The sequence below is a fragment of the Gymnoscopelus microlampas genome (genome assembly GCF_963454915.1).
Source record: "Gymnoscopelus microlampas genome assembly, chromosome: 5".
Classification (NCBI taxonomy): Eukaryota; Metazoa; Chordata; class Actinopteri; order Myctophiformes; family Myctophidae; genus Gymnoscopelus; species Gymnoscopelus microlampas.
In genome coordinates this window covers 27,309,970-27,336,081 of record NC_139942.1, presented here as the reverse complement: position 1 = coordinate 27,336,081, position 26,112 = coordinate 27,309,970, and the positions used below count along the sequence as shown (strand labels likewise).

At 41.5% G+C, this 26,112-nt stretch overlaps 1 protein-coding gene across 1 annotated transcript; it reads right to left on the bottom strand.

Moving 5' to 3' along the window:
* Nucleotides 1-3,830: 3,830 nt before the first annotated feature.
* scinlb (scinderin like b) lies at nt 3,831-25,594 on the bottom strand. Its single transcript, XM_084058577.1, has 17 exons — nt 25,440-25,594; nt 21,546-21,733; nt 19,159-19,313; nt 15,627-15,788; nt 15,017-15,166; nt 14,352-14,441; nt 13,225-13,357; nt 11,948-12,036; nt 11,121-11,336; nt 10,868-10,998; nt 10,223-10,313; nt 9,313-9,483; nt 8,432-8,606; nt 7,893-8,008; nt 5,961-6,038; nt 5,706-5,766; nt 3,831-4,873 (listed from the first exon to the last, which is right to left on the bottom strand). Exons 2-17 carry the CDS (start codon nt 21,724-21,726, stop codon nt 4,710-4,712), a joined length of 2,163 nt encoding a protein of 720 aa, XP_083914703.1. The 5' UTR covers nt 21,727-21,733; nt 25,440-25,594; the 3' UTR covers nt 3,831-4,709.
* Between the last annotated feature and the right edge of the window lie 518 nt (nt 25,595-26,112).

Below are 26,112 nucleotides of genomic sequence, written 5' to 3'. Positions count from 1 at the left end.
AAGAAATGACTATTTCTATTGTTTACTCAACCGTTGATGTCACTGGGACATAATCCGTCCGAACATTCAAACTTTGTTCGGATGGGTAGGCATTAGGCAATAACTAAAAATGACACCATTCAGAGTTTCGGGAAGGGTCGGTCCAATCTACAGTAAGTTCGTACACTCTTGCACCTTGGTGATGTTCTGACTATCTAAAGAAAGTTTGGACAGCGTGATTGGTCAGTAGTTGGTCAGACGTTCAAGGTGGGCTGGGCGTGATCCATTTATTTTTGTTTTCACATTCAGCCATCATGAAAGCACTGAAGCAGCGACAGTTTTGAAGAGAAGTTGGCTCAGAACAGGTACTAGTCTCACAGGCCAACTTCCAGGAGGTATCCATCGTTAGTGCCCCACAAGCTTTAAAGTGAAATAAAAACAGGTACAGTAGCCTACTACGATTAAATAGATAAAACATTTCTTTAAAACAGAAAACAATCAGACAATATTGCCTGAGGGTGGTACCAGAGGAAAGGTCATCGGGTCAATAAAATGAAGTGGTTAGGATTCCGGGGAGCATGAAGTGCAAGTGTTGAGAAAGACCCCCATTAGATTTGTGGAAAAGGATGGTGCTAGTGTTAAGGCCATGCAGTCACCTTAGCAATTATTAGCATCCTCACCAAGACGAACTGTATGTTTAGGCATGTATGTACAGGTACTGTAGACACAGTATGTGTGTGGTAGGCATGTATATATTGATATGGACAACTGCTCCTTTTTGCAATATTGCAATATTGCAAAAAAGAAAAGAAAGAAATCAAAATCAATAGCCATTGTAGTCAATACTGCACCATCAGCAACTTGTTTCATGTGTTCAACAACAAAGCAAAATAGATGACTCAACAAGCTGCAAAAGCTGAGTTAACAAATCAAAGAATACTACAAGGTAAAGTTATTCAAAAGCAAAGTGTGGTAAAACATTGGAAAGATCTCCGCTTTACATTCAGGGGCTGTTCAACAGACAGGCTCTTTAAAACCGTGTCCACCCATCCATACCCATGTACATGTGGACAGGGAGTCAAAGTTACGCAGGTATGTGACATGGCTAAATCTGCATCTGATGAAAGTGGACCACATACATTGTAAGATGTTGCCTATGTACTAGATGATCTAGTCTTACAGTTTGTTCCCAATAGCCTGTCTAATGAACTGGCTGACTTGCCTCTCTACAGCTGACATACTCAAACCTTGTTTAGAGTCTAGACAAGACAGAGGTGTGTGTGTGTGTGTGTGTGTGTGTGTGTGTGTGTGTGTGTGTGTGTGTGTGTGTGTGTGTGTGTGTGTGTGTGTGTGTGTGTGTGTGTGTGTGTGTGTGTGTGTGTGTGTGTGTGTGTGTGTGTGTGTGTGTGTGTGTGTGTGTTTGTGTGTGCACGCATGGAGGGGCGGGGCGGGGTAGAACTCGTCACCCTATGACAGAGACATAATAGGGCCTCTTTCTCTCCAAGGTCTGCAGCAGGTCCCTGCTTGCCAGGACTAGATGAAAGGCAGAGGCTACTCATAAAGCGAAGGAACAGTGGTGATAGCGGTGGAGGGTGGTTTTGGGGGTGCAACAGAGGGAGCAAAAGAAAAGCAACAAAGGATAAGAGACAGACATATGTGGAAGGTGCTACAGGTTTTGAAATGTTTGTAGGTATGTATTGTTACAAGTACAAACAGAGAGTCCTCAGTAGAAAAAGAGAGGTCTGTCAAGTTAACAGTGTTGAGTGTCAAGTCAACTGGATGAACAGTTCTCCAGAACTGGCCCAACCTGCTCCAAGTGTGGGGCACACTTGGCAGGTGTACTGCTGAGGACCCAAGAAAGTCCAGAGTTATTGTGAAATCGATCAGATGAGCAGTTCTTCAGAACTGGCCCACACCATATCGACACACAGGTATGGGCACTGCACTAGTATATAGCCTCAGAGCTTAGAGTACAAAACTTCACATCGACTGAGCTTTATTCCTATGAAAGTCAACAGCTTTGCATACTCAGAGTACAAAAAGGCTGAGAGGAACCTGTTCAGTTATTCTCCATCAATCCTACGCTGAGACACTGGCTGAATACCACATCCTGATGTCAATGACCTCCAGCACATTGAGTTAGCTTGACCTAGATGTACAGTATATTTCATCCATAGTTAATATGAAGGAATGTCATTTCACTTGTAGGAGTGCTGACTGAGACAGAGCCCAATGGTCTCCTAGCTGGTGTTTTCTTTTTACATGCATCATTTATATCCATCATCCTTTTCTATCACTGCCAAGAAATCATAGAACTGACTCAGACGCAAATGTCAGAATTGAATTGACTGTTGCCATAAAGTATGACTTAGAAGTGATACCATTATATAACTGCTGAAATTGTATATGCCGTACAATCGTCAAGTTATCTCTAAACATCCTTAAATATACAATGCAACACACACAGTGCTCCTCCACGGCCCTTACAGGCTCCGTCAGCACTGATGTCAGACAACAGAAACCTACACTGCGGCCCTTTGGGCCCTGACTGATAAATTGTGTTTTTTTAGGGAAGTGCTTCTTCCCCATTGAGGTAGGCCTGTTCAATTATTAGTTTTTGATTCAATGATACAACACCGATTTGAACATGTGTCCCCTGGGCTCATACACAACAGAAACCATGGAGATTTTCAACATGCACTGACATATGTTACGACCCAAATTGCAACTAGGGGATAAGGCTGGGTCCTGTCAAATGTACATAATATGGAGATGCAAATAGGCTATGCTATGGAGTCAAATGCAATTGGATGGATTGGCGTTGTGACATACAGTAGGTGTGGTGGCCCGAACTCTGGATATGAGTGCCGCGTAGTGGCCCGAACCGCTATAGAAAGAGTAGCCTATTATATACAGAGGGGGTAAAACATCATACAAACTAAACATAATAGAAAACCGCAACAAAATTACATGATGAGAGATAAGAACCATATCAATTTCTCATTCATGACCCCTAGAAAAACATTAGAAATAGAAATCCAAAATGCCTTTCTCTTTTTACTGAGAAAATTGACCACCTGTTTAGCTAGACATTTAGTTTCTACACGGTAGACAACCAAGGATTTTAAGTCATATCTAAACAAATAATATGAGTAGGCCTAAACTTACCAATCAAACCACCAACCATGACCAACTTTTTGGTGCTCATATTTTCAATAATAGCCCGCTATACCATCGTGGAGAAAGGTTACAATAAATCATACTGTAGAAAGCCAGTCATATCTGCATCTACGGACAGCTTAGGCCACTCCCAGGGTGAGGAAATGTTGGCCCCCGGCACCACTCTGCTTTGCCTTTCAACTATGAAAGAGGAAAAAGGGTGAATCACATGACCGAATAGCATAGCACCCTGGTCTGGCACACTGTGGAGAAGACAGTGCTCCACTTGCATACAAGCGTCTTAAGTAAAAAAAAAAATCTTTAGCTAATGTGTGGATACACAGCACATCACACGTGCCAAATTGTAACCAGATTTACAAACTTCACAGAACTAGTCAGACATTGTTGGCTTCAGTTTACCTTTTCCTTCTGTTAAACCTGTGTGCATATCCTGAACAACTGCACAGCTGTGAACTGCAGCTTTCATGTTTTCTTCTTGCCGAGACAGATGCTGCTAACAGCAACTAGATCCCATTCTCACTCCCCAAGAGAAACAGACATTCATCCATGATATCATCTCCTGACAGTGAGGAGTGTGGTTCAGACTGCATACTGTAGGAGCAGTGCAGAATGTAGAATGTACAACTTTTCAACTTCAATCTGAAAAATGTTTTATAAAAACAACACACTGCTTCAAAATACTGGAGATTTTTTATTTGAAAGCCATCCACTCTTCCAGCATCAGAGTCCTAAGGTAAACGCAATGTAGATGCCATATAACCTGCACAGCCACAGAATATGATTTATAAACATACAAATAAAATACATGCAGCTAGTAGCAAAATCTGTCAAAATAAGACAGCCCCTATAAAAGCATATCACAAAATTATTGGTGACATGAATATATTGCATGAAGGAATTAATTCTTGACACAAGCATTGTAAAGAATAAATCACTTGGAGGAACACATTTCAAGTATTCTTTTTAATTGAAGTGGGAGCACACTTTGAAATTAAACCCTTCAAATGAAGTGCATGGCATTACCATCAATACGGCAGTACACAGTTTGACAAATTGCAGTACTCAATTGTGGCTGAACAAAACACTAGCTGCTTCTGGTCTATACTACCATAAAAAAACAATACAGAAAGGTGCACAAGTTGATATCATCTGAACACAAGCACAGCATAGTGGAAGAGAGGAGAGGGAAACAGGTGATATCTGATATTGGCTTCTTATCCTATTTCCCCCTGCTGTACACATCTCACTCATTAGGAGTGCTGTGAATATAGACACTGATGCTTTTCACAGCCAATAACGTGTACTGTATGTGCTGTAAACAAAACACAGTAGAGGAACCCAAAACACTACTGATGTGATGGAACCCCTATCTTAAATTCAGCGCGCTGCACTGTGACAAAGGAAAAAGGCAGGCTTCCGAGAAGATAATAGTGCTAAAAGTGATATTGGCACTTATGGATCTTTGGGGAAAGGAAATACTATTGCCTGAGATGCTAGCCAGAGGGTACATGGGGAGTTGGGGTGGTTGTAAGAGCCTGGAGGTTTGGTTTTCATTGGAAACGTGCACGGATTCTGTCCAGTGGGTCTGTCTCCCACATCTTGGGATCCCACGCCTGGAACCAGCCAGTGAATGTTGGGGGTTCGTCCCCCTGTTTAATGGTGGAGATGGGCAGCCCTCTACGACCAGAGGGGTCTGAGTCCACATATTCTTTTGCTGAAAGACAGAGAAGAATGAAGACAATAAGAGAAGCAAGTACATGTAAACATTAGTTGCTTACATCATCACCTGGTTTTAATAGAAATTCTAAATGATGTAATACAAAGCTTTTTGTCCAAGATTCAAGTACACAATTGTTCCTTACTTAAATTAACTTTGTGCTGTTTTCAAATTTGATGCTTTGTATGGTCCTGTTAATGTGAACCTTTCAGTAATATTTTTTAAAAGATTATCAGTCCTCAACCCTCTACTATCGCATCCATGTAGAGCCCCTTCATAAACGGCTGCTTTGTGCCTCCCATAGTGGGGTGTCTCAGTGTGTCCTGGTGTGCTCAGACTGTAGCTGGACCAGTCTGGGATGGCACCTTGTTCTCTCAGAGGGGCATGGTTGGCCGGATCACGCAATCACCCAGTTGATGCTGTGGCTTTTTTTTAAGGTAGGGCAGGACTTGTCAGTAGCACTTGTGTGCAGACGTATAAACTTAGAATAAAATCAACCAGAGTAGTCTCCTGTGGAGTAAATATTCAGCACTAAAATGGATCACTAAAGGGACAAGGGTCCAACCCATGCAGGACTACTTACAAAAAACTGTGAGGCTGCTTTTCCTTATAAAAAGAAAACCCAATTTGGTGACAGTCAATGCTGTTGTTACACATCTTATTGAATATTTGGAGTACACTGATAATAGCTATCATTAGCTAATGATACTAAACTCCTCTTTCCTTCAAACAGTCTAAGTGGACTGTTACATCTGATCTAACTACCGAATACCCTTCTCCTTCAGTGAAATATTACCCTGGATTAAGGGAGGAATTCATTGTTACAAACCGATTTTGGGAGCTCCAGTCTTTTCCTCTGTATTAGCTTCTTTGCCAACCCAAAGGAAGATCTATGAGGAAGATACAAGCATGTAGCATATCATATGCAACCTGTCAACATAAGGCTACAACCCATCTTAAAATGTCTTTGGACCTCTTGATTACAGAAATAACTCAATGATTTATTCATTCAAAGTTGTATTGCTGAGAACACACAAGTGATGCTGATAATAGTGATCATGAAGACGATGTGACTTCATCTTACCTGGTCCCAGGTATCCAGGAGCATGACATCATCAGTAGCCAGGTCTGACTGAGTGAAGTCCCCTGGTACCTCCTCCACCTGAGAGATAATTCCAAGGGACACTGGTTATGTGTGTGTGTGTGTGTGTGTGTGTGTGTGTGTGTGTGTGTGTGTGTGTGTGTGTGTGTGTGTGTGTGTGTGTGTGTGTGTGTTTGTGTGTGTGTGTGTGTGTGTGTGAGTGTGAGTGTGTGTGTGTGTGTGTGTGTGTGTGTGTGTGTGTGTGTGTGTGCGCGCGCACGTGTGTGTGTGTGTGCGCGTGTGCGTGCGTACATGAGTGCATGTGTGTGCATGTGCCAGAGATGGGGACTCGAGTCAGAGACTCGTACTCGAGTCGCCACAAATGAGACTCTAGACTCGACTCGGACTCGCCCCTCAAAGACTTGAGATTTGACTCGGACTCGAGCTCAAAGAAATGACCAAAAAACTTCCACTCCCCTGTCCCCTCCCTTTCCCCTCCCGCAAAGGAACCTCCGGTGTGCGCTGCGCGGAGCTGGCTTCCAACCGGCTTCAGTCAAGCTGCTTCGTGCTGCTCATTAACGTACATTTTTGAAACTTCTGATTTTAATTTTGCGCTGCTGTCTCTTAAACCCAGCTGGGTGAATATCCAACACTCAATATCCACACCACGGTAAAGGCTACGCTCATGTTCACTGCATTAAAGCTGCGGTTCTCAAACTTTTCAGGCCGTGACCCCCCAAAATAATCATATTTGTTTGACTCGGTTCCACAGATAAATATTGTGAAAATAGCAGATCTACAAGCTCGCGAGGCGTTGTGAGCTCCGTTGTGGTCCGACCCACAGGTTGAGAACCCCTGCCTACAAGCAAGTTACATATCTATGTTGTTGACACGTAATGTAATGTTACAGACCTTATAGGCTTATTTGGTTTCCAAAATGCTTAGTGTTGTATATTCTGTCGCGCCTCATTGGTTATGCTGCCCAAAAGATCAGATCAGTAAGCTGTCGACACGCCATGACGCAGTGCGTCGATAGCTTGGACATAAGTGCGTCACCTCAGAGGAAACTAAATGGAGCTACTTCAGAGATGTTTACACACCCCTGGAATCCATTAGAATGGTGGAAATGGAACATAAACGATAACAGCCAACGTGAGCACATATCTTTCCTGAAACTGGCCAACTTATAGCCATATCTACTGTATGTGACTGTGCACTGCCTGGCCGGGGGTCGGTCGGGGGATGTCCATGGCTGTAGGAGCGTTCTCGTTACGCTCAAGAGACAGCACAGCAGTGCGCACTTATTTGTAGGCTATACCCAAACATGTTGACATGTCAATCTTCCTTAATAAAACATATGTAGACTAACTAGCAGCAGTAGCCTTGGTCAGGCTGTGTGTGAGCCTGTGCCTTCCGCAGTTGAGCTGCGCTATAAGATGCAAAGGAGCCTAAATGAATGTATCCTACTATTTTGATAAACATTAATTCTGTGCATTTCTCATTTCGGGTTGGGTTGGGTTTGTGGACCATCATAACTGTATTTGAGCCTAAGGCTACATTGTATAAATAAATAATAATAATTAATTAATTAAGAAAAGAACCCTAAAAAGAGACTCCCGACTCGACGCGGACTCGTGGCTAAAGACTCGAGACTCGACTTGGACTCGACCCTCAAAGACTCGAGACTTGACTCGGACTCGAGGCCAAAGACTCGAGACTCGCTTCGGACTCGAGCTCAGAGACTCGTGGGCATCTCTGGCGTGTGCGTGATTGAATTTCAATGAAGTGCTTTAATTGCTTTTTTACATAGACGTAAAGTAAACCACTCTCCAAACCAAACAAGGTCATCATATAATCCACAGTTATAGCCTATTCTTAGCAAATTGTTAGCTTTAATAAGAAAAAAAATCCTTCCCATTCCTTCCATTGGCTTACCGTGAGTCGTCCGGTTTTGTTGGAGCAGCCAAACAGACGTGGAGGTTTAACCATGTTACGCAGACTCTTGGAAGTTTGGTAGTCCTTCTTACCACCCAGGGCAGACCAAAAACCATCTAGAACAAAGAAAGGACATGGATTAGTCACAGGTTATTAGGTTTCCTATGGCTGTGAGATGCTACAGAGCTTTGAAGCAGCTGCTCCTACTCATTATCTAATGTATTTTCCTAAACCCACCCTACAAAGGTCGGTATCACAACCCCACCCTTTGCATCTTATCTTATCCGTATCCTGACTGGAATTAACCTGTGGGAAACAACCGTACACGATTTAACTCAAAGGGTAAAAGTGGAACCAAATGGACCATTTTTTACACTCTCAGTGTTAAATTAACACTGACAATTTCATTGTGTAGGAGTCGCTTTCACTTACGATGGTGTTGAAGAGTTATTATCAGCATTGTACTATGAAGTATAGATTATGCTTAGCACCTTCCTATCGCGGCTGTTTTCCCTTGTGGGAGCTCTGAGAACACCCACCTGGCTCCTTGCCCTCTGACACGTCGCTACCGCTGCCCCCCAGGAAGCCCACCACATGCTTGGCAGCGTCCATCTCCTCGTCGCTGGCTCCTGCACCGCGCCACACAAACATGGCATCGGGGGTTTTGAGCACAAACACGTCGTTGGTGTTGAGACTGGAAGCACAGGGCTCCACCTGAGGGAACAGGAGGAAGAGCTGTAAGAAGTGCAGTGGTGGAAAGTAACTAAGTACATTTACTTAAGTACTGTACTTAAGTAACATTTTGAGGTATTTGTACTTTACTTGAGTATTTCCAATTTCCAATACTTTTACTTCTACTCCACTACATCTCAGAGACAAATATTGTACTTTTACTCCACTCCAATTATTTGAGAACTTTAGTTACTAGTTACTTTTCATATATAAATTATTATATTATGAAACATACTTTAATCACTTTAGCCCTATTTTATACCTAGGCTATTTGAAAATAGCCGATCTACAAGCTCACAACGCGTCGCATCGCGACGCGTTGTGAGCTTGTAGATCTGCTATTTTCAAATATTTTAGTACTTGGTACTTTAAGTACATTTTGATGGCAATACTTTTGTACTTTTACTCAACTAAATTTTGAATTCTGGACTTTTACTTGTAACAAAGTATTTCTATAATGCAGTATTGATACTTTTACTTAAGTAAAACATTTGAGTACTTTTTCGACCACTGAAGAAGTGGCTGCGAGGACGCAAAAATACAAACAAGGTACTGTCATACATGGTGCTGTCAAGTGTTCAAGGATAACCACTAGCCCTTGCAGACCCACACAAACACACAGTCCCACACACACACACACACACACACACACACACACACAGAGCAGACAAAATGGCTGACAGCTGACCTCCACAGCCCGTGTGGCGTTAGAGGAGCTCTGGCGGATGTGGAAGAGGCGTGTGCTGCCCGCCTTGGTCTGGCCACCCTTGCGTGACGTCCCACCACTGTGGATGATCATGGGTTTGCCCTGGAACAGACTCATCAGATGGGGGGGCTCCTGGCCCTGGGTCACTCTCACCTGGACACAAGAGACAAGAAGCTAGATCTTAGAGTTTTAACAGTGGTTCCCACACTACTATCACTACTGTTCTGTGACATGATTCTTTTCCCTTTTTTTTTACGTTGGGTGTGAACAACATCAACCTCATGGATAGTGATTGTGTATTGACAGACCGAAAGTATCACATTTCACTAGATTGTGCGGTCACTGCTGTGCCACTGTGGGAGGGGGGGTATATAACCATAGAATGAATAACATAGTAACACTGCTCTCTGGTGGTCATCTGAGGAATCTCATCTTTTTCTCTCCAATATCTACCTGCAGTTCTGGGAGCAGTTTTACAAATAGCTCACTAATGGTTGAGTTTAGAAGAAAAGGGTGAAGACGCTGAAGTCAGCACTCTGGGGCAGCTTCACCTTGTTGGTTTATTGTTTTTTTGTTTTAAAGATCACTTCTAGGGTATTTCTATATTTCTTATTGAATTGCACAGATGTATGAGAGCAGAATGAGGGGATGTAATGTGACACAGATCTGCAGGGTTTCTGCTGGCTGTATTGTTTGCATGTTGTGACAATTAAAATAACTTGAGATCATGAGGCAGATTAGAGTCCATGTCATGATGTCTCCATTCTGTGACTCCATGGTACACACACTAACTTGTTCATCCACTTGCACTTCTCGCCGTGTTGATTTATGAAGTATGACAGACAGATGAGTAGCCTCGTAATAAGGTCTAAGGGCAAAACCAAGCACCAACCTGAACTGGGGATCCTCCCATTGAGTCATCCAGCTTCACTGTCATGAAGGCTGAGGCAGCCAACTCATCCTGGGTGCATTTAATTCCCTGCCTGGAAAATGCATCAAGACACACACAAACACGCACGCATACACACACACACACACACACACACACACACACACACACACACACACACACACACACACACACACACTCATGGTCTGAATGACATGGGTGTGCACTATATGTCACAGTGAATTTGGAAAATTCCCCAGGGAATTTGCTAACTCCCTGGTTTTCCAAATTCACAGTAAAATATACAGTATAGTATACGCACATAAAAGCCTTTTCTTCCCAGATCTATGAATACCCCCAATGTTGGGAAGCGAACTGTGAGTGAGTTTTTTAATTCTATGCTATCTGGACACATATACGACATCTTAGGGGGCTGTAGTAGAAACTCACATACAATAATACATTTTATTTGTAACGCACTTTATATTTGAACCAAATCTCAAAGTGCTGTCTTAGGTACATGCATGTACTTAAGACACACACACACACACGCACACGCACACGCACACGCACACGCACGCGCACGCGCACGCGCACGCACACACACACACACACACACACACACACACACGCACACACAAATCATACCAGGTGTATATGATGTGCTGCTCACGCCCTCCCAGCCTGTAGCTATAGAGGATAAGATAACAGTCTCCACCATAGAAGTGTCCATAAGAGGAGGCCTCCACAGGCACCTTATCACCTTCCACACGCCAGATCTAACAACAAATGAACAAAACAAAAACTAAATTACATTCTCTCAGGTGATCCAATATTTGATACATTTTGTCTATTCATGTTTGCACATTTTACAGTAACACACACAGACACACACACATACCTGAACCTTGCCCTTCCCATCGTCCACCATGCCGTGCTGTGCAGCCATGGCTTTGTTAGAGTGTAGGGTGGAGGCATCGAAGGGCACCTGCTCCACCTTCGCTATGCGGCCGATGGTGTAGGCCTTCGTGGGGCCCGTGGTCTCGTCCTTGTCCTTCCAGTCGCCAAAGAACTGCTTGAACAGTGTGGTCTCAGCCCCTGCAGGCAGCACTTGGATCTGCAGGAGGGAAATTAAAAAAAGAATATTTGTACCAAGTAGATTAGTCATCTGGAGTTTAGCTTTACTGCTGCATTATCATTCACATACAGTACTTTCTAATAGCAAATGTTTCTTTGATTTTACAGGTTATTATTTAGTGAGCAGTGAGCACCTTGTAGCTCCTTATGGGGAATGAAATGTGTAGTAAATGTTTATTTACTACTAATTTAAGTTTTCAATGCCATTTTGGAGAACAGATCTAATTGTTGCAATTCATGCAACATTCATTGCAACAATTCCTTGTTGCAATTCATGTAACAAGAATTTATCTTCTCTGATCAATCAGTGCAACTGTAGAAAAGTAAGAGTGACCAACACAGCAATATTAACGATTTTCGTAGTTGAGCCATATGGCTGTGTTTCAGCCAAAGTTTGTTTTGGACTTTCAGCACCCTCTGGTGGACAAATGTACAAAGTGTCATACATACATACATGGGCAAAAGAAACAGACTGCCTCGTCACAATAGTTTTGCACTCATGCTGGGTGCTGCTCAACTAATAAGTTCCAGATTGCTTATGCTATGCGTGTAGTATCCTGAGATTAGCAGCACCTGTATCAGTCACTGTACCTGGGTCTTATGAGAATATCCCTTCTCCTTGATGAACTGCTGGGCTGCTGACATGGCAGCTTTGCGTTCTGATGTGTTGGCTTTAGGACCTGTGAGCAGTCAGATGAAGATGATGCAGTGAGCAAGTCATCATTCTCAGTACACAAAAATATAAATGTATAATATGGAAATATGTTATCAGAAAACATATAGTTTCCGGGCCTTGGTTAGGATTGGCTGAGCCGTGCTCAAAGCCTTTGTAAAATACTCAAAAATACTATAAACACACACCTGTGATCACATTAAATCAATATTACTGTGCCCAATTTTTCAGATTTTGTTGGACTTAGTGTGGATGAGAAAAGAGATTGACAGAATAGAATAGGAAGATTGGAAAAAAGAAAGGAGACACGCTGACTTAATGAGAGAGAAGGCCCGGCCCGGAATATACAAATATTTATATTTTTGTATACTGAGAATGATAACTTTCTCACTGCACTTAGGCTCTAATGCGGATTAGAGTCCCGTTCCCGACGGCCTTTGCTGCGTGTCTCTCCCTATCTCTCTCCCCCTCTTTCCTGTCTATCTTCACTTAAAAATAAAAAAAAATAAAAAAAACAATAAACTCAAGTAATAAAGCCAGGACCGTTAAAATAGAATATGTGGTCTGTTCACTGTTTTCAGACCTGGTGTGCCGAGAAAATTCTAGGAGCTATTGATTTTAAACAATCACAGATATCCAGATAATCACCCAAACCTTAACATGCTATCCACTGCGTATGTGTGTTGCTTGCCAAAGTTAATGTTGGTGAAGAATTCCATTGCTTGGCCATATGAAGCCATGCAAAGGTGGTTTTAGGCAGTCCATTCCATATTGTGCCTTAACTGTTCTAAAATCAGTGTAAACCATGACCTCTTGGGGTGTATTGCTTTCGTATTATATGCAAATGGCCATATTCACGCAGCAGCCATTTTGCTCTTACATAATACTCAAGTAGAATGAAGTGAGGCGTTCTGAGAAGTGTATCTGGACAAGTTTAGTTTAACATGCCTTGACTTGTATAATTGCACTTGCCCTTGAGTATGCAATTAAGCCTATGAAAGCATGTATTTTCCAGATGTATGTTTCCATTTTGTTCAGTTAAAAAAAAGAAGAAAAAAAAGGGCAGTAGCACAGACAGGGGATGATACAGTGAGGGAGGATTGTGGGGGGGGGCAAAGAAAAAGTTAAACCCATAACTACGTATATAGACAGCCATTTATGTTCAACTGTTTTATCTGTATTTGTGAAGCCGCACCTTTCCAAACAAACACATTCTTGTCCACGCCGTTGTCCAGGATGTAGCACTCTTCAGGAGCGAGCATGGCCTGTTTGAATGGACTGGACTGGGCCACTACTGAGGTCTTCATAGAACCAGAAGCATCGGAGATCTACACAACAGAAGAATATCAGAAGCAGATTCATGTACGAACTTGTCTTGGGCTTTAGTTTACGTGTAAACACAAGGGCACAGTTTTAATTCATGTAATTAATTTGTTACATCATGAATAAAAAACATTATTATTATTTAAATTCATAACCGAGTTCTTGGTGAAAAATGTTTCAGCTCCAGTCTGTAACTGCAGTATAGCACCCTCTGTTGACATAACCTTACCCCATCACATTGATTTATTAGAGTTGGGATATTCTTTCACTCTGAAATATTTTTTCTGGGCTTTTGGTGCAAAGACTAGCTTTACTGTTGGGGTTAATAACTGACAGGCCTATATTTTGATCTATACAAAGTTAAATTGAATTATGGATTATTATTGATTGTGTGAAAATTAACCTCATATCTTCATTCATTAGGCCGCATAGAGTACGTTTTAAAAATAAAACAAGCTAGGGGACATTGGGGACACAGCTCTCTAGTCAGAGACGCCCGGGATGTTTGTGGTCAAATTCACTCTGTTGACATAACCTTGTTCCATCACCAGCTTTGTTTATATTGTGGTTTATTGGACTGGGGATATTTCATCACTCTGGAAAAAAAACATTTCTAGGCTTTTGTTTCCTTTGTCAAAGGAAACTTTTACTGCTGCTGCTGTAAGAGAGGCCAATAATTTTTATTTATGATGGGCTATGTAATGTTCCATCCGCAGATCACTCTATTTGAACTTATCCATTAAATCAATTATGAATTGTATCATTAATTGCATGAAAATGTACCTTATACCTTCATTCATTAGGCCATAGAGAGTATGGCTATTCTTCTGCAGTTTTTGCTTTATGCAAATACTGTAGATAGCTCAGAGACAGGAAACGTAAGTGCGGAGAGGGGGAAGGGCATGCAACACAACCAGGTTACCACAGGATTCTGCAGTGATATGATAAACATACTATCCGGTCAGTTACTGGCACACCCCCTGCCCTAGTGTCACTCACCATGTAGAGAGCCCCCTTCTTCCTGTTGGAGGTGTCCACCTTCTCGTCGTCTGGGGTACCGGGGGCAAGGGTGGGTTTGGGTCCCAGAGCCTAAAGGGACAACATAAATGATTAGCAGTCATCCTCGCTCCTGCTATTGTTTTCTCATTTGTGTCCTCTGTTTATGCACAAACTCAATGGTGCATACTTGTGTGTGTGTGTGTGTGTGTGTGTGTGTGTGTGTGTGTACGCGCATGATCTGCGATAAATATGTATACATATTACACACACACACACACACATCTCCCCCTCTCTCTCTCATTATTTCTCATGGGGCTTGTTTCTCTCTCATTTGGTGCCAGTGTTTACAATGCCACTATGGCAGAGAGTTGGCACACTGACTGGCACACCATAAAGGACACCATTGTGTCCACACATTCCCACATTACTAGTACTTGAATGGCCCGGAAATGCATCAACAATGTATACGGCTCTGGCTCACAAATAATCACTTCTGGTGTAAATGCTCTAACGTGCAGTAGAAAGGCTAAGACAAAAGCAGAAAGAGCAAGAGCAAATGAGTGGTGTGTGTGTGTGTGTGTGTGTGTGTGTGTGTGTGTGTGTGTGTGTGTGTGTGTGTGTGTGTGTGCGTGTGCGCGCGCGTGCTCGAGCATGTACATCATCACCTCTATGATCGCCTGTGGCTCTGCTCCATCGTCGACCATGTGCAGTTTGGCTCTTCCATTCCTCTCATTGTCTCTGATGTCAATGGCCACCTGGGAGGCCTTGAGCCTCTCGAAACGGTTACACTCATTGCCACACCACTGGTAGATGTCCTGCAGGAGAGACGAGTAAACAAAAAGATGTATGAGCAGAGAGAATAGCGGAAAGACACTGAGGATATTAAGTTGTGACTCAAATGTAATCGAAATCCATATTTCAACCAAAATGTAGTCACTGGACAGGATTTTATTCATGTTTTACCCTTGTGAGGATCATTGCATAATCCCTTGTAACCCCACATAAATCTCTCTTTCTCTCTCTCTCTGTCTCATTCTTTCTGTCTCTCTCCCTCTACCTCTCTCACTCTCACTCTCTCTCTCTCCCCTCTCTCTCTCTCTCTCTCTGTCTCATTCTCCCATTCTCTCTCTCACACGCACACACACACACACACACACACACACACACACACACACACACACACACACACACACACACACACACACACACACACACACACACACACACACACACACACACACACACACACACACACACACAGCATAGAAAGTGTACCTTTCCCAGGTCAACTATGAAGCAGTCTCCCTGGTTGAAGCTGCCCCAGGACAGGTCCACCTCCGTGGCCCTGATGGCCCTCCGTCCCTTGATGTGCAGGAGCCTCTTCGTACTCATGTCATTGGTCACCACATGCTGGAAACCAGATGCCACTCCTCCTTTCTATGAAACAAGGATGGTTCAAGAAAAGATAATTGTCTTTTTCATTTCTGATGGGACAAGAAGGGAAGTCTATGAGGACTAACTATATTCACACCCCTGGGGGGGATTTAAGGCTTTAAGGATTTAAGGCTGCCATACGACATAAGATCTCCATGTGAATATGTCCCTGTGTAGAAATTAATTCACATTTCTACCATTTTAATCATTCTACATTAACTATAAGCCTATACACAGGGCACAAGTGCTGTTATAATAGGAGCCATGCATGGTAATGTAAACACTTAACACACCAGGGATTGGTTTGAGAGGGGATGTCTCAGCAAGTTATGATGCCAGGGGTTGAAAAAGTTCATGACACAAATGAGATGAAAAGTGTTGCACACCAGCTGTCCCACGCTGTACAACCACAACGAACACAGGGCCATATAAACAGTAAAATCCTCAGTCTTAATTTAACTCTGGGAGTGTAAAGGTTTTTATGCTCCTAAAATTAAATTAAATTAGGAATCATCACTCATACGGGTACAAGCAGCAAAATGCAAGTATGTGAGGTCTGCACAAATACTGTGCCACAACAAAATAACAATAACAATAGCAATGGCTTTTACTCTGCCGGTATCACACTACTAGCTAATAGCACTCATTAATATTTTATAAATCAGAAATTATAGCACCACTACATTTTAGAATGAAATGGAGTAAAGACAGTTTTAGTATGTAAACTCTATGTATATATTTGTTAGGATCTATCTCTATATGCACTAAGGTAATAAAAAGCACATGTTGATGGGACCAATGTCCATTTCATGATACACAGCAGCATGGAATGTTGATGTGACCTACTGTAGGGCTGGAAAAGGTCTGCCCAGTTAATTGTCTGTGATGGTCAGGAGACATGTCAAAGGTCTCTACGATAGTTTGTTTGTAATCAATACCACATGTTTAGGACCCCAGATGAATACAAAGCTTCTTGTGTTGTGTAACAGGCTGAGTTAACTCATTTTGTGTGAGTGAGGTGTATATAAATATAAATCCCTGTATGCTCTATGTTTGTTGGAGAACTCCCCGGACCGGTCCGTGAAAATAAACTGACACAGAGAAGGACTTCTTGACTCTACATTTCTTTTATCAGTGCCATACCATGAAGGACTCGATTTATCAGAGTGCTAACATGATTTTAACAGAGGGAATCATGTCTGTTCTGCCATCCTTGGTGAGGCCATTGGACATAAGTATTTACAATGCATACAAATTCAATTTGGCAAACAAATGGAGGAAACATACTGGCAGTGTTCCCTAGAAAGTCCTGCCCCTGCAGGATCTTTCCATTTTCATCGACAACAACCTGGTGGCTCCTATTCCAACTGCCAAGAACCTGGGAGGGAGTGGTACTGGACATCTGTCCTTCAAGGCACACTTCAAAGCATCACGCACTCCTGTAGTTTCACACTTTTCAACACCAAGAGGCACTTTGTCTCCAAGGAGTCTACCACCTCCCACCTTGCTGGTCTGCCTGCATCCTTACTCAAGCCCCTCCAAATGATCCAGAATGCCGCAGCACGCCTGGCCCTTCACCCTCTCAAAATGTAATGTCTCTCTCTCTCCCTCTTTTAGTGCTCACTTCACTGGCTTTCAGTTGTTGTCCTATCCAAAACACTGGTGATGACCTGCAATCAAGGGTATGGCACCCACTTATCTTCAGGACATGATGCTCCCCTACACCCCTTCCCACACTTACTGTATATCAGATAACACAGGATGTATTGGACATCCCTTCCTACACCCTGACCAACGCTCCAAGTGCTCCTAGACTCTTCTACCTCCTACAGCAGACTCACTTTCCATTTTCCTCCAAAGTCTGAAAACGATCCTCTTCAGACTCTATAATAGCTCACCCCATAGCACTCGATTCCTTGTATCCCTTCTCGGAGCCTATTTTTTTTATGGATGCTAGTTATACTATATGCAGATGTATGTTGGTTACATTTCACATACTGTATGTTACCACAAATGTATTTACTGTAGATGGCATGTTGTTTAGACAGATGACAGGTTTGATGTTTACCTAGTATTCTAGTTTATATTCAGCACTTAATTGTTTTGTTTTTTTTGCACTCTACTTGGATGACCATTAACCTGTTGTTTGTTTACTGGGGTTAATTCCATTTACTCTGATCTTGCACTTGTAAGTCACTCTGGTAAGAGTGTGTGATAAATTCCTAAATTATGAATTGGAGGACTAAACACTAACACTGAATCAACTTTGTGTATATATTTGAATGTATAACTTGTCATTTCTTCCTCTTCCAATGCAGGGCTTGTTATTTACCCACAAGGATAAAGAATCTTGTTTGTATGTGGAGGAGTGGCCATACAGTGCTCAAAATGGAAACCACATCTCATGCTGTCTCAGTGCCTTTCTCCAGAGAAAGACAGTTAAACTTTTCCATGGCAGCGAGTGTTTATTTGAATGGAAAGAATGCCTCCAGACCATGAGGTCAGATTATGGCTCCCTCTCTGTGTAAAGAACACTGGAGAGGGAGAGAATCAGAGGTCGAAAGGAAGAGAGAGAATGACAGGATAGAAAGACAGAAGAAGACAAAAATAGAGAAAAAGAGGTTGTGTGTTTGTGCATGTGCGTATGTGCATGCATGTGCACACATGTGCCTGTGTCTGTGCACAAACAGAACAGAAAACAGAGTTTCCACAAAGCATCATTGCAGAGCAGTAAACAGGCATAATTACAGCCCAAACCAAGGAGGTCTGGAGGTCTTTATGGAAAATGTGAAGCAGATGGTGAATGTTACCTAACTAGAATGTTACAAAACTTGTTGCGTTTGTTGCAAAATGGCTGTACCGTTGAAGTAGCTGGCTAGCGTGGTAACAGTGTTTCAGTCAGTCAGTCAGTAAAATGAAGACATTGAAAAGGAAGTGTTTTGGCTTGGACCTGCGTGAACTTCAGACTACTAAGCTTCATTACTTGACAAAGTTCAGCACATGCTGTTAATCATTAAACCCTACGTATATGTTAATTTTTAGTGGGCCTTAAGTGGGCTTCTGAGATAGATTACAGCCTCCACAGTCCACACCCATTGGAACATTTGTTTCAGTAAGTCTATCTCACCGATCTCTGAATTGTATAAATAATAAAAACTTAGGACAAATTGAGAAAATAGCCAATCTACAAGCTCACAAAGTATCGCGATACTTGTGAGCTTGTAGATTTGCTATTTTTTTAAATGTTTTCCTATGATTGTGTCCCCAAAATAGGGACGCCAGGGTTTATGTAGTTAAAATCTATATATGTATCTGTTCCATGCACATTGTTTATGCAACCCCATCCACCCCAGGATTGCACAATGAAGCTCACCTGGTACTTGATGCCTGATTTGAAGTGCCCCACGAAGGTAATGGATTCATTGTTCTGGACCTCCCTGAACTGCACTGGCCCACCGCCAAGAAAATCATCCAGCTGCATGGCAAATATGGCAGCTGCCCCACTCTCATCCTGAGAACACTCATCCCCTGGAGAACACGACAGAGAACAGAGCTGAGTCTTCCTGTGAGAATGTATTAAAAAATGACTCTACTCAGCACTGCACATGTGTTGTACATAAAAAATAATGTAAGTTGCTTTCAAACTGTAGAGAGCATTGATTATTATTACTTTTTAATTCAATTTAAATCCTTCTTTAATCATATATATATATCCTACTGTGTATACTTTATTTTTTTTGTATTTTTTGTATTTATTTTTTGACTTGTTTATATTGTCCTTTGTTAATGGTACAATAAGATACCAGGGTTGTGGCTCTTTCGGAGCGTGAACTTTGGGGGGGTGGGAGGGGTAACATACATTCACTGTTTTTGTATGCCTTTTATTACTGACCTGTATGTAAAAATATAAAATAAAAAAACATTGAACAAAAAAAAAAAAACTGTAGAGAGCATTGGTCCAAAATATACCCATTGGATGACTTTATCTTCACCCTTGGAACCAGTTGGGTCATTAAACAGTAAATTGTAGCTGCACTGGTCTCAATGACCGGTCCCAAAGTTTCTCTGCAATAAAAGCCCATGAGTCACCCTTCATGCACGTTGACACAGAGACCTTGAACAAAAGTCAACAGCAGCTACAGTAGGTTGGAGACACGTTAGATCCATCAACCCTACTGAGATGCAACAGAATGTGGACTAAATTGTTCCAGAATGTTCAGTGACTAACATCTGCCCCCGACAGAGGGATTAATTATGTCTGCGCCGTTTCCACAGCAACAACATTTGACAGACACAGTGCAGCAGAGAACAGGGGCCTGTTCGCTTGGTAGTACTGTAGACGGGAACAATATAAACATGTAGGAACTGATGCCTTTTTCTTGTGGCTTAACAATGCCTTCAGCAGGATTCCAGATGTGTGAAAGCGTGTACTGCCATACTTATGTAACTTTTAAATGAGGTTTCAGTGGAAGTGGAAGGAGAGGGGCTTTAAGAGGATCAAAGCTACAGAGAGTGAATTAAATTGGAATGGCAGTATGGTGAGAGAGGCCCAGGGCAAATGAGGACAAGGTGGCATGGAAAAATGGTTTGCCTGGCCTGGGAAAATAATTTGGCTGATTGATTTAGTAAGGCTTGAGATCAGTGGTTCCCAACTCGTGACACTCGAGACCCAGAATACTGCTAGTTTTTATTCCAGACATCTAATCAGGGACCCATTTAGACGTGGGCATGGGATGCCAGGTGAAAGCAATTAGCTACCTGGTCAAAAAGTATGAATCTGTCTGCAGGATAAGCTTTTCATTGCATTCTCTACAGATCTGAAGTGAGTGAACAGAAAAGTACAGATCACAGGAGAGGATATGGTGTTTCTTCGTGGCAGACTGAGGATGTTTTTTTTAACATAAACATTTAACTGTTCCCAACTTTACAACCTTTGTAGTAACACTTTTTATTTTTGTCACTATGGATCATCATTAAAGAACAATATTTTTTGCATCCGCAAAACCCCTGTGGACATAAGTTTTTAGTTAAGTTGGTGTGTGAGCATTCCTTTTGTCTTTGAAGATATGCTGATACACAGAAGAATTTAACACACTGTTGTGACCTGTCTAGCGGAAAGTTACAGCAACCTTAGTTAAGACAGAATTGAAATGTGATGCAAACTGCTAGCCACTTCCTAATCTGAAATGGGCATATGTGGCAAGGAAGTCAACTTCCACTTCTCTTGGTCTATCCGCATCGCTTGCAGTATGAGCAAATACGGCAAAGATAAAACGATGAAGCAGAAGTTAGCTCCTCTCACCCCAGGTGAGATGCTGACTTCTGAACAAGAGGTGGCAGTCTATCAGGCCAACAGCCAACTGTAATGGTATACCGTTTTATGGGATACCTCAGAGTCTATGTGAATCATAAGCCTTTTCTGTAATACCGATAGACCCTATCGGTATTACAGAAAAAGACTTATGATTCACATAGACTCTGAGTATACATTGTATGAATATACATTGTATACATTGTATGAGTATACATTGTATACTATAGACACTAAAAAACACCAGATGATGTAATGTTACGTCATTGGCAGTGAAGCGTTGGATTTGGGATGACGTAATATTACGTCCATGGCAGTCAATGTGTTAACACATAACCAAATTCCATAATATATGTGTTGACAAAAAAAACATATATCTATTCAACACACCGAAATCCGTTGGTGTACTTGCATCTGTGCTGTGAATGTGTACATGTCAAATGTCTTACCCATCCACATGTGGATGTAGTGGGAAGGTGCTGGGGTGGTGTAGAGAAGTACGTATGCATCTCCAGTGTAGAAGTTGCCATACAGAGCCTTAGGAACCGGTTTCAGGTCCATGTTCTCAATACGCCACACCTGCAGACCTGGCTCCTTCCCAGCGCCCGCAAACTCCTTATGGGACACCATGGTGGCTCTGAGAGGCACGGAGGAGAGAGCGAGGGAGGGAGATAATTTAGGTGGTGTATACACTATTCAAGTATGTTGTCATATCTACCCTGTGCAATTTTTGTTTACAAATCCTAAAAGGCAAACATTAATGTAATCATGTCAATCACACAATTAAATCATTAATCACAATTAACGACAATTAATCATTCATTAAAATGTCATGATCGTAAATTAAATATGGAGGGGAAAAACCGAGATGTAGAAAGATGGTGAGCGAACAGAGGGAGACAGGGAGAGAGAGAGGGAGGAAGTCGATACTACTACAAGAGGAACAGAGTGGGATATTCTAATGGATTTCCCACCCCATAGACAAATCTGTGCTGCAATTGTAATGCTGTAATAAGACAAAGAGTAAAGAGAGAGTGAACAAATTAGAGGATTTTAGATAGAATGCAAAAAGACATATTAACACCCCTAGCTGTAAGGAAGTTAACAGCGATAAGAGTCGTAAAGTTTTCTGGACAGGGCTTTTGTTGATGTGGTTGTAGTTACAGATAGGGGGTATAAATACATGTGTTATCTTGACATGGGGAATCCTACCATAGAAGGTAATGAGTGTGTAAGTAATGATTGTCACAACTACACAGGCTGGTTAATCCATTCATTATTTGTCACATACTGTTGCTGTCACAGTTTTTATGATCTAAGTCTAAACATTATAACTGTCTTGTTTTACCCACATAATCAGATTAATTACTTACTCAGATTAGTTAGGGTGATGTTAAATTGAAGCTGTGCATCTCTAAATACTCGACATTCATTTAAACAGGACTGGACTTTCCATAATTTGCTATTGAATAAAGCTTTCGTGGGCAGATTTCAAATCCCTTTTTGTCAGGCATGCACTCACAACTGGATATTCAATAAATGTATGGCTTTATCACACATTACTTGGAGGTTTGAAATTGTAATAGTCCAATAATAGGCCTTTAATATGTTTTCTTATTTCTATTAGTGTATCGCTACATAGACTTTATTAAATAAATATGGCATTATTGAAATTCTTTATTAGGAATAAACACTTGAGATATAGTATCTCCTTTTTGAGGGGGTCCAGTTATGTCCTATTAATAATAATAATAACAATAGTAATAATAATACATACGCATGCGCTTTTCTAGGTACTCAAGGTCTCTCAAAGTCTTTTTAAATCGATACTGATATGGTAGTTTATGGTTTACGTGGGCGGCTTCCTTCCTTCTTGAAACAATAAATGTAAGTTGGTATGTCAGTGTCTTCAATATTAATAACAATTGAATGGCATCAAGAATATGTGGATATGAGCTAATGCAAAAAAGAAAATGAAAATATCAGCAGCATTTAATATGAATCTACATCATTTGTATGGCTGTCGTGTCAAGCAAACCAATAACTGTTCGTTGTTGATAATTGTAGGTGAGGTACTGCAGATTACACAGTTGAACACTGATACCACATTCTATAATCTACCTTAAATCCCTATTCCCTACATAATCACCACATGCTTACATAGTCACTTGGCACAGTCGATATTTGCAACTTGCACATGGCTGAATAATTCAAACTAAAAATGCTCTGAAAATGCACGCGGCCCACCCATCTGACCACTTAATACGACAGCCTGCTGTGTTAAGTGGTCAGACCGCTCGGCTGCGAATGCTTATCGGATTTTCAAGTGGGCCCTGATCCAGAAAAGGTTTAGAACAATTTTGACCTAAAGTGATTCAAGAGCAGGATTATTGCCACCATGTTCATTCGGTGAGCAGGCCAATCTTATATTAAAATTGCTTAAGGGGGTGGACAGGTTGTCAATCTCATCACGCTCATGTCACTGTATGACTCAGCCATAACCATATAAGGAGTTCCCAATGCAAGTACACCAAATATGGAGTGTGCTGTCTAACCTGTCATCATCAGGCACAAACAAATCAGTCAGCTCCATATATGGGCACAAAATGGGGCCCTAGTCAAAAGGTCCTGTAGGATTTTGCAAATGTCCAATAGAATCCTATAGGACTATGACATTCCTATAAGAATCCTATAGGATTTTCAAATGTTCCAATAGAATTTCTATAGGATTATGAAATTCCTATGAGAATCCGGTAAGAGTGTTTCGATGTTCCAAAATAATCAGTATATAATAATATGTAAATAATCAGTACTCAAGATGACTATATTTTATTTTCGGTTCAGGTGAACCAGTCTATGAAATGAATGATTGTGACTCTGACTGGGCACTGTCATTACATGATCTGGGGCACAGATGTAATTTTTTCCATCTGTCCATTTTTTCCAGGTAGCGTGCCTTTGCGTCCGCGTTCAGCTTCTCTCTGTATGGTATGTCTCTGTCACGCATTGCCCGGTCCATCTTCTGTCCTTTACCAATAAATGTGTTATAGACTTTACACAGACTGTGCGTTCAGGACACGTTGTGAGTAACTGTCAATGTTGTTGTTGATACGACCCTAACTAAGATGGCCACCGGAACTACGTCACTGGTAGCTAGACTCCTCCTCGACTCCTCCCTACGCCCGTTCCCTATAGAATTCTGAAAATTGCTTATAATTTCTGTCACCTCTATCATAATGTTATTGAAATTATATTTTGTTCTCCCTACTGGAAATGCTATGTAGGCTATAGAATTAAAAAGCATTTGAGTTTGAGATTTTTTTTTAATTTAAATTTAAACTGATGACATCAGCGATCTCCATATATGGGCATAAAAGGGACAAGGACTGACAAATAGATACAGAAATCTCCATATATCGGCATATTGGTCGGATCAGCAGTGCGACAAGCAAACTCTATGTGAGGGCCACCAAAACATTGACACTGCTTCATATCACTATTTGAAAGAGGTGACGCCTGAATATGTGGCAGCACAAGTAGGCCTATAACCCTGCATTGTATTTTTAATGTTAAATGAGTGTGGTTCACACGTTTAGGCCTACTCTTGAAATTGTAATTTGGCAAATGCAGCCTAGGTTCTGGGCAGGGCCAACCCATAAAGCTAAAATTAATTAAATTTGCCTCAGCTGTGGTTTTTGTAGCCGCATGATTGAAGAAGCAATTTGTTCTGCTCTAAATTTGTCTTTCAGCGTTGTGGCCGTCCTTACAAGTTGCAACACATCTACTATCGAAACTGAAATCTGCGGAAAATAGAACAGAGAATGGAATAGAATAGAATATACGTGCAAGTGCTCTGCTCTACAAGTCTATACTTTGAACTCGTTCGCTCTTATTTTCTCCCTCCCATGGCTGTTACGTAATAAATCCAAACTAGTGTTGTCGCAATTATTCTCATGTCAGCAGTTACTATGTAGACATAAACAAATCTGTATTTTCCTCCACAGCGTATTGTAAAACATTTTAAAGTATTATAAAGATAACGTTTCTTTGCCCTGTTTCCGCTCCTCTATGCGAGAGAGCTGCATGAATCAGCGTAATGAATGCAAGGCTGGCACAGCTGGAAATGAAAACATTTGACATTTCTTCAACTTTTACCCAGAATCGTCTATGTGCACAAAACATAGGACTATCAGATATCTTTTCCAACGTTTATTAAAACAAAGAGGTTGCGTATTTGGTGAAGATGTATTTAAGACATTGATGCAAGCTAATTTTTCGAGATAAAGTATACTAAAACTGAAAAGTCCCCAAAAAAATGCGTTGAATAAACAGACGTAACTCACAGGTTTAGAAGATGCTTTGCAGAGTGGTGGAGACTGAAGAGCAGATCTGAGGTGGAAGATAGACGGCAGATGTGGAAGTGCTTTCAGGGCTTTGCTGCCTCAGCGTTGGCTGGACAGAGGGGGAGTGTTCAGTCTGTCTAATGGAGGAATATAGCATTGATTGGTCGATTATATCTTTGAAGATGCAGCTCCTACCAAGTCCCCAGACAGAAAAGGAGAGGCAGAGAAAGAGGCAAAGTGGCGAATGGTTTCAAATATCACCTCACGTCATGCACATCTCAAGGCCAGTGGTGAAAGTAAATGTACTCAAGTAGCCTACTGTACTTAAGTACAATTATTAGGTATTTTTTACTTTACTTGAGTATTTCCAATTTTCAATAGCTTACTTGTAGACTAATTGTACTCCACTCCATCTCAGAAGCAAACATTGTACTATTTACTCCACTACAATTATTTCAAAACTTTAGTTACTAGTTACTTTGCAGATATAAATTATTAGGCTATATCATAAAACATACATTAACCACTTTAGCCCTATTTTATACGTAGGCCTAGGCTATATTTGTACTTTTACTTTTAGTACTTTAAGTATATTTCGATGCCAAAACTTTGGTACTTTTACTCAAGTAAGGGACTAAAAGTTAACAGTGAAATTAGCTATGCACTGGTGAGA

What these genes read in the sequence shown, in the direction of transcription:
- scinlb (XM_084058577.1), bottom strand. Translation starts at nt 21,726, where the DNA reads ATGGTGTCCCATAAGGAGTTTGCGGGCGCTGGGAAGGAGCCAGGTCTG. An exon ending in CTACATCCACATGTGGATGG is followed by an intron (nt 19,314 to 21,545) that starts GTAAGACATTTG and finishes CGTGTTCTCCAG; the next exon opens with GGGATGAGTGTTCTCAGGAT. An exon ending in TCCTGGATACCTGGGACCAG is followed by an intron (nt 5,767 to 5,960) that starts GTAAGATGAAGT and finishes TCTTCCTCATAG; the next exon opens with ATCTTCCTTTGGGTTGGCAA.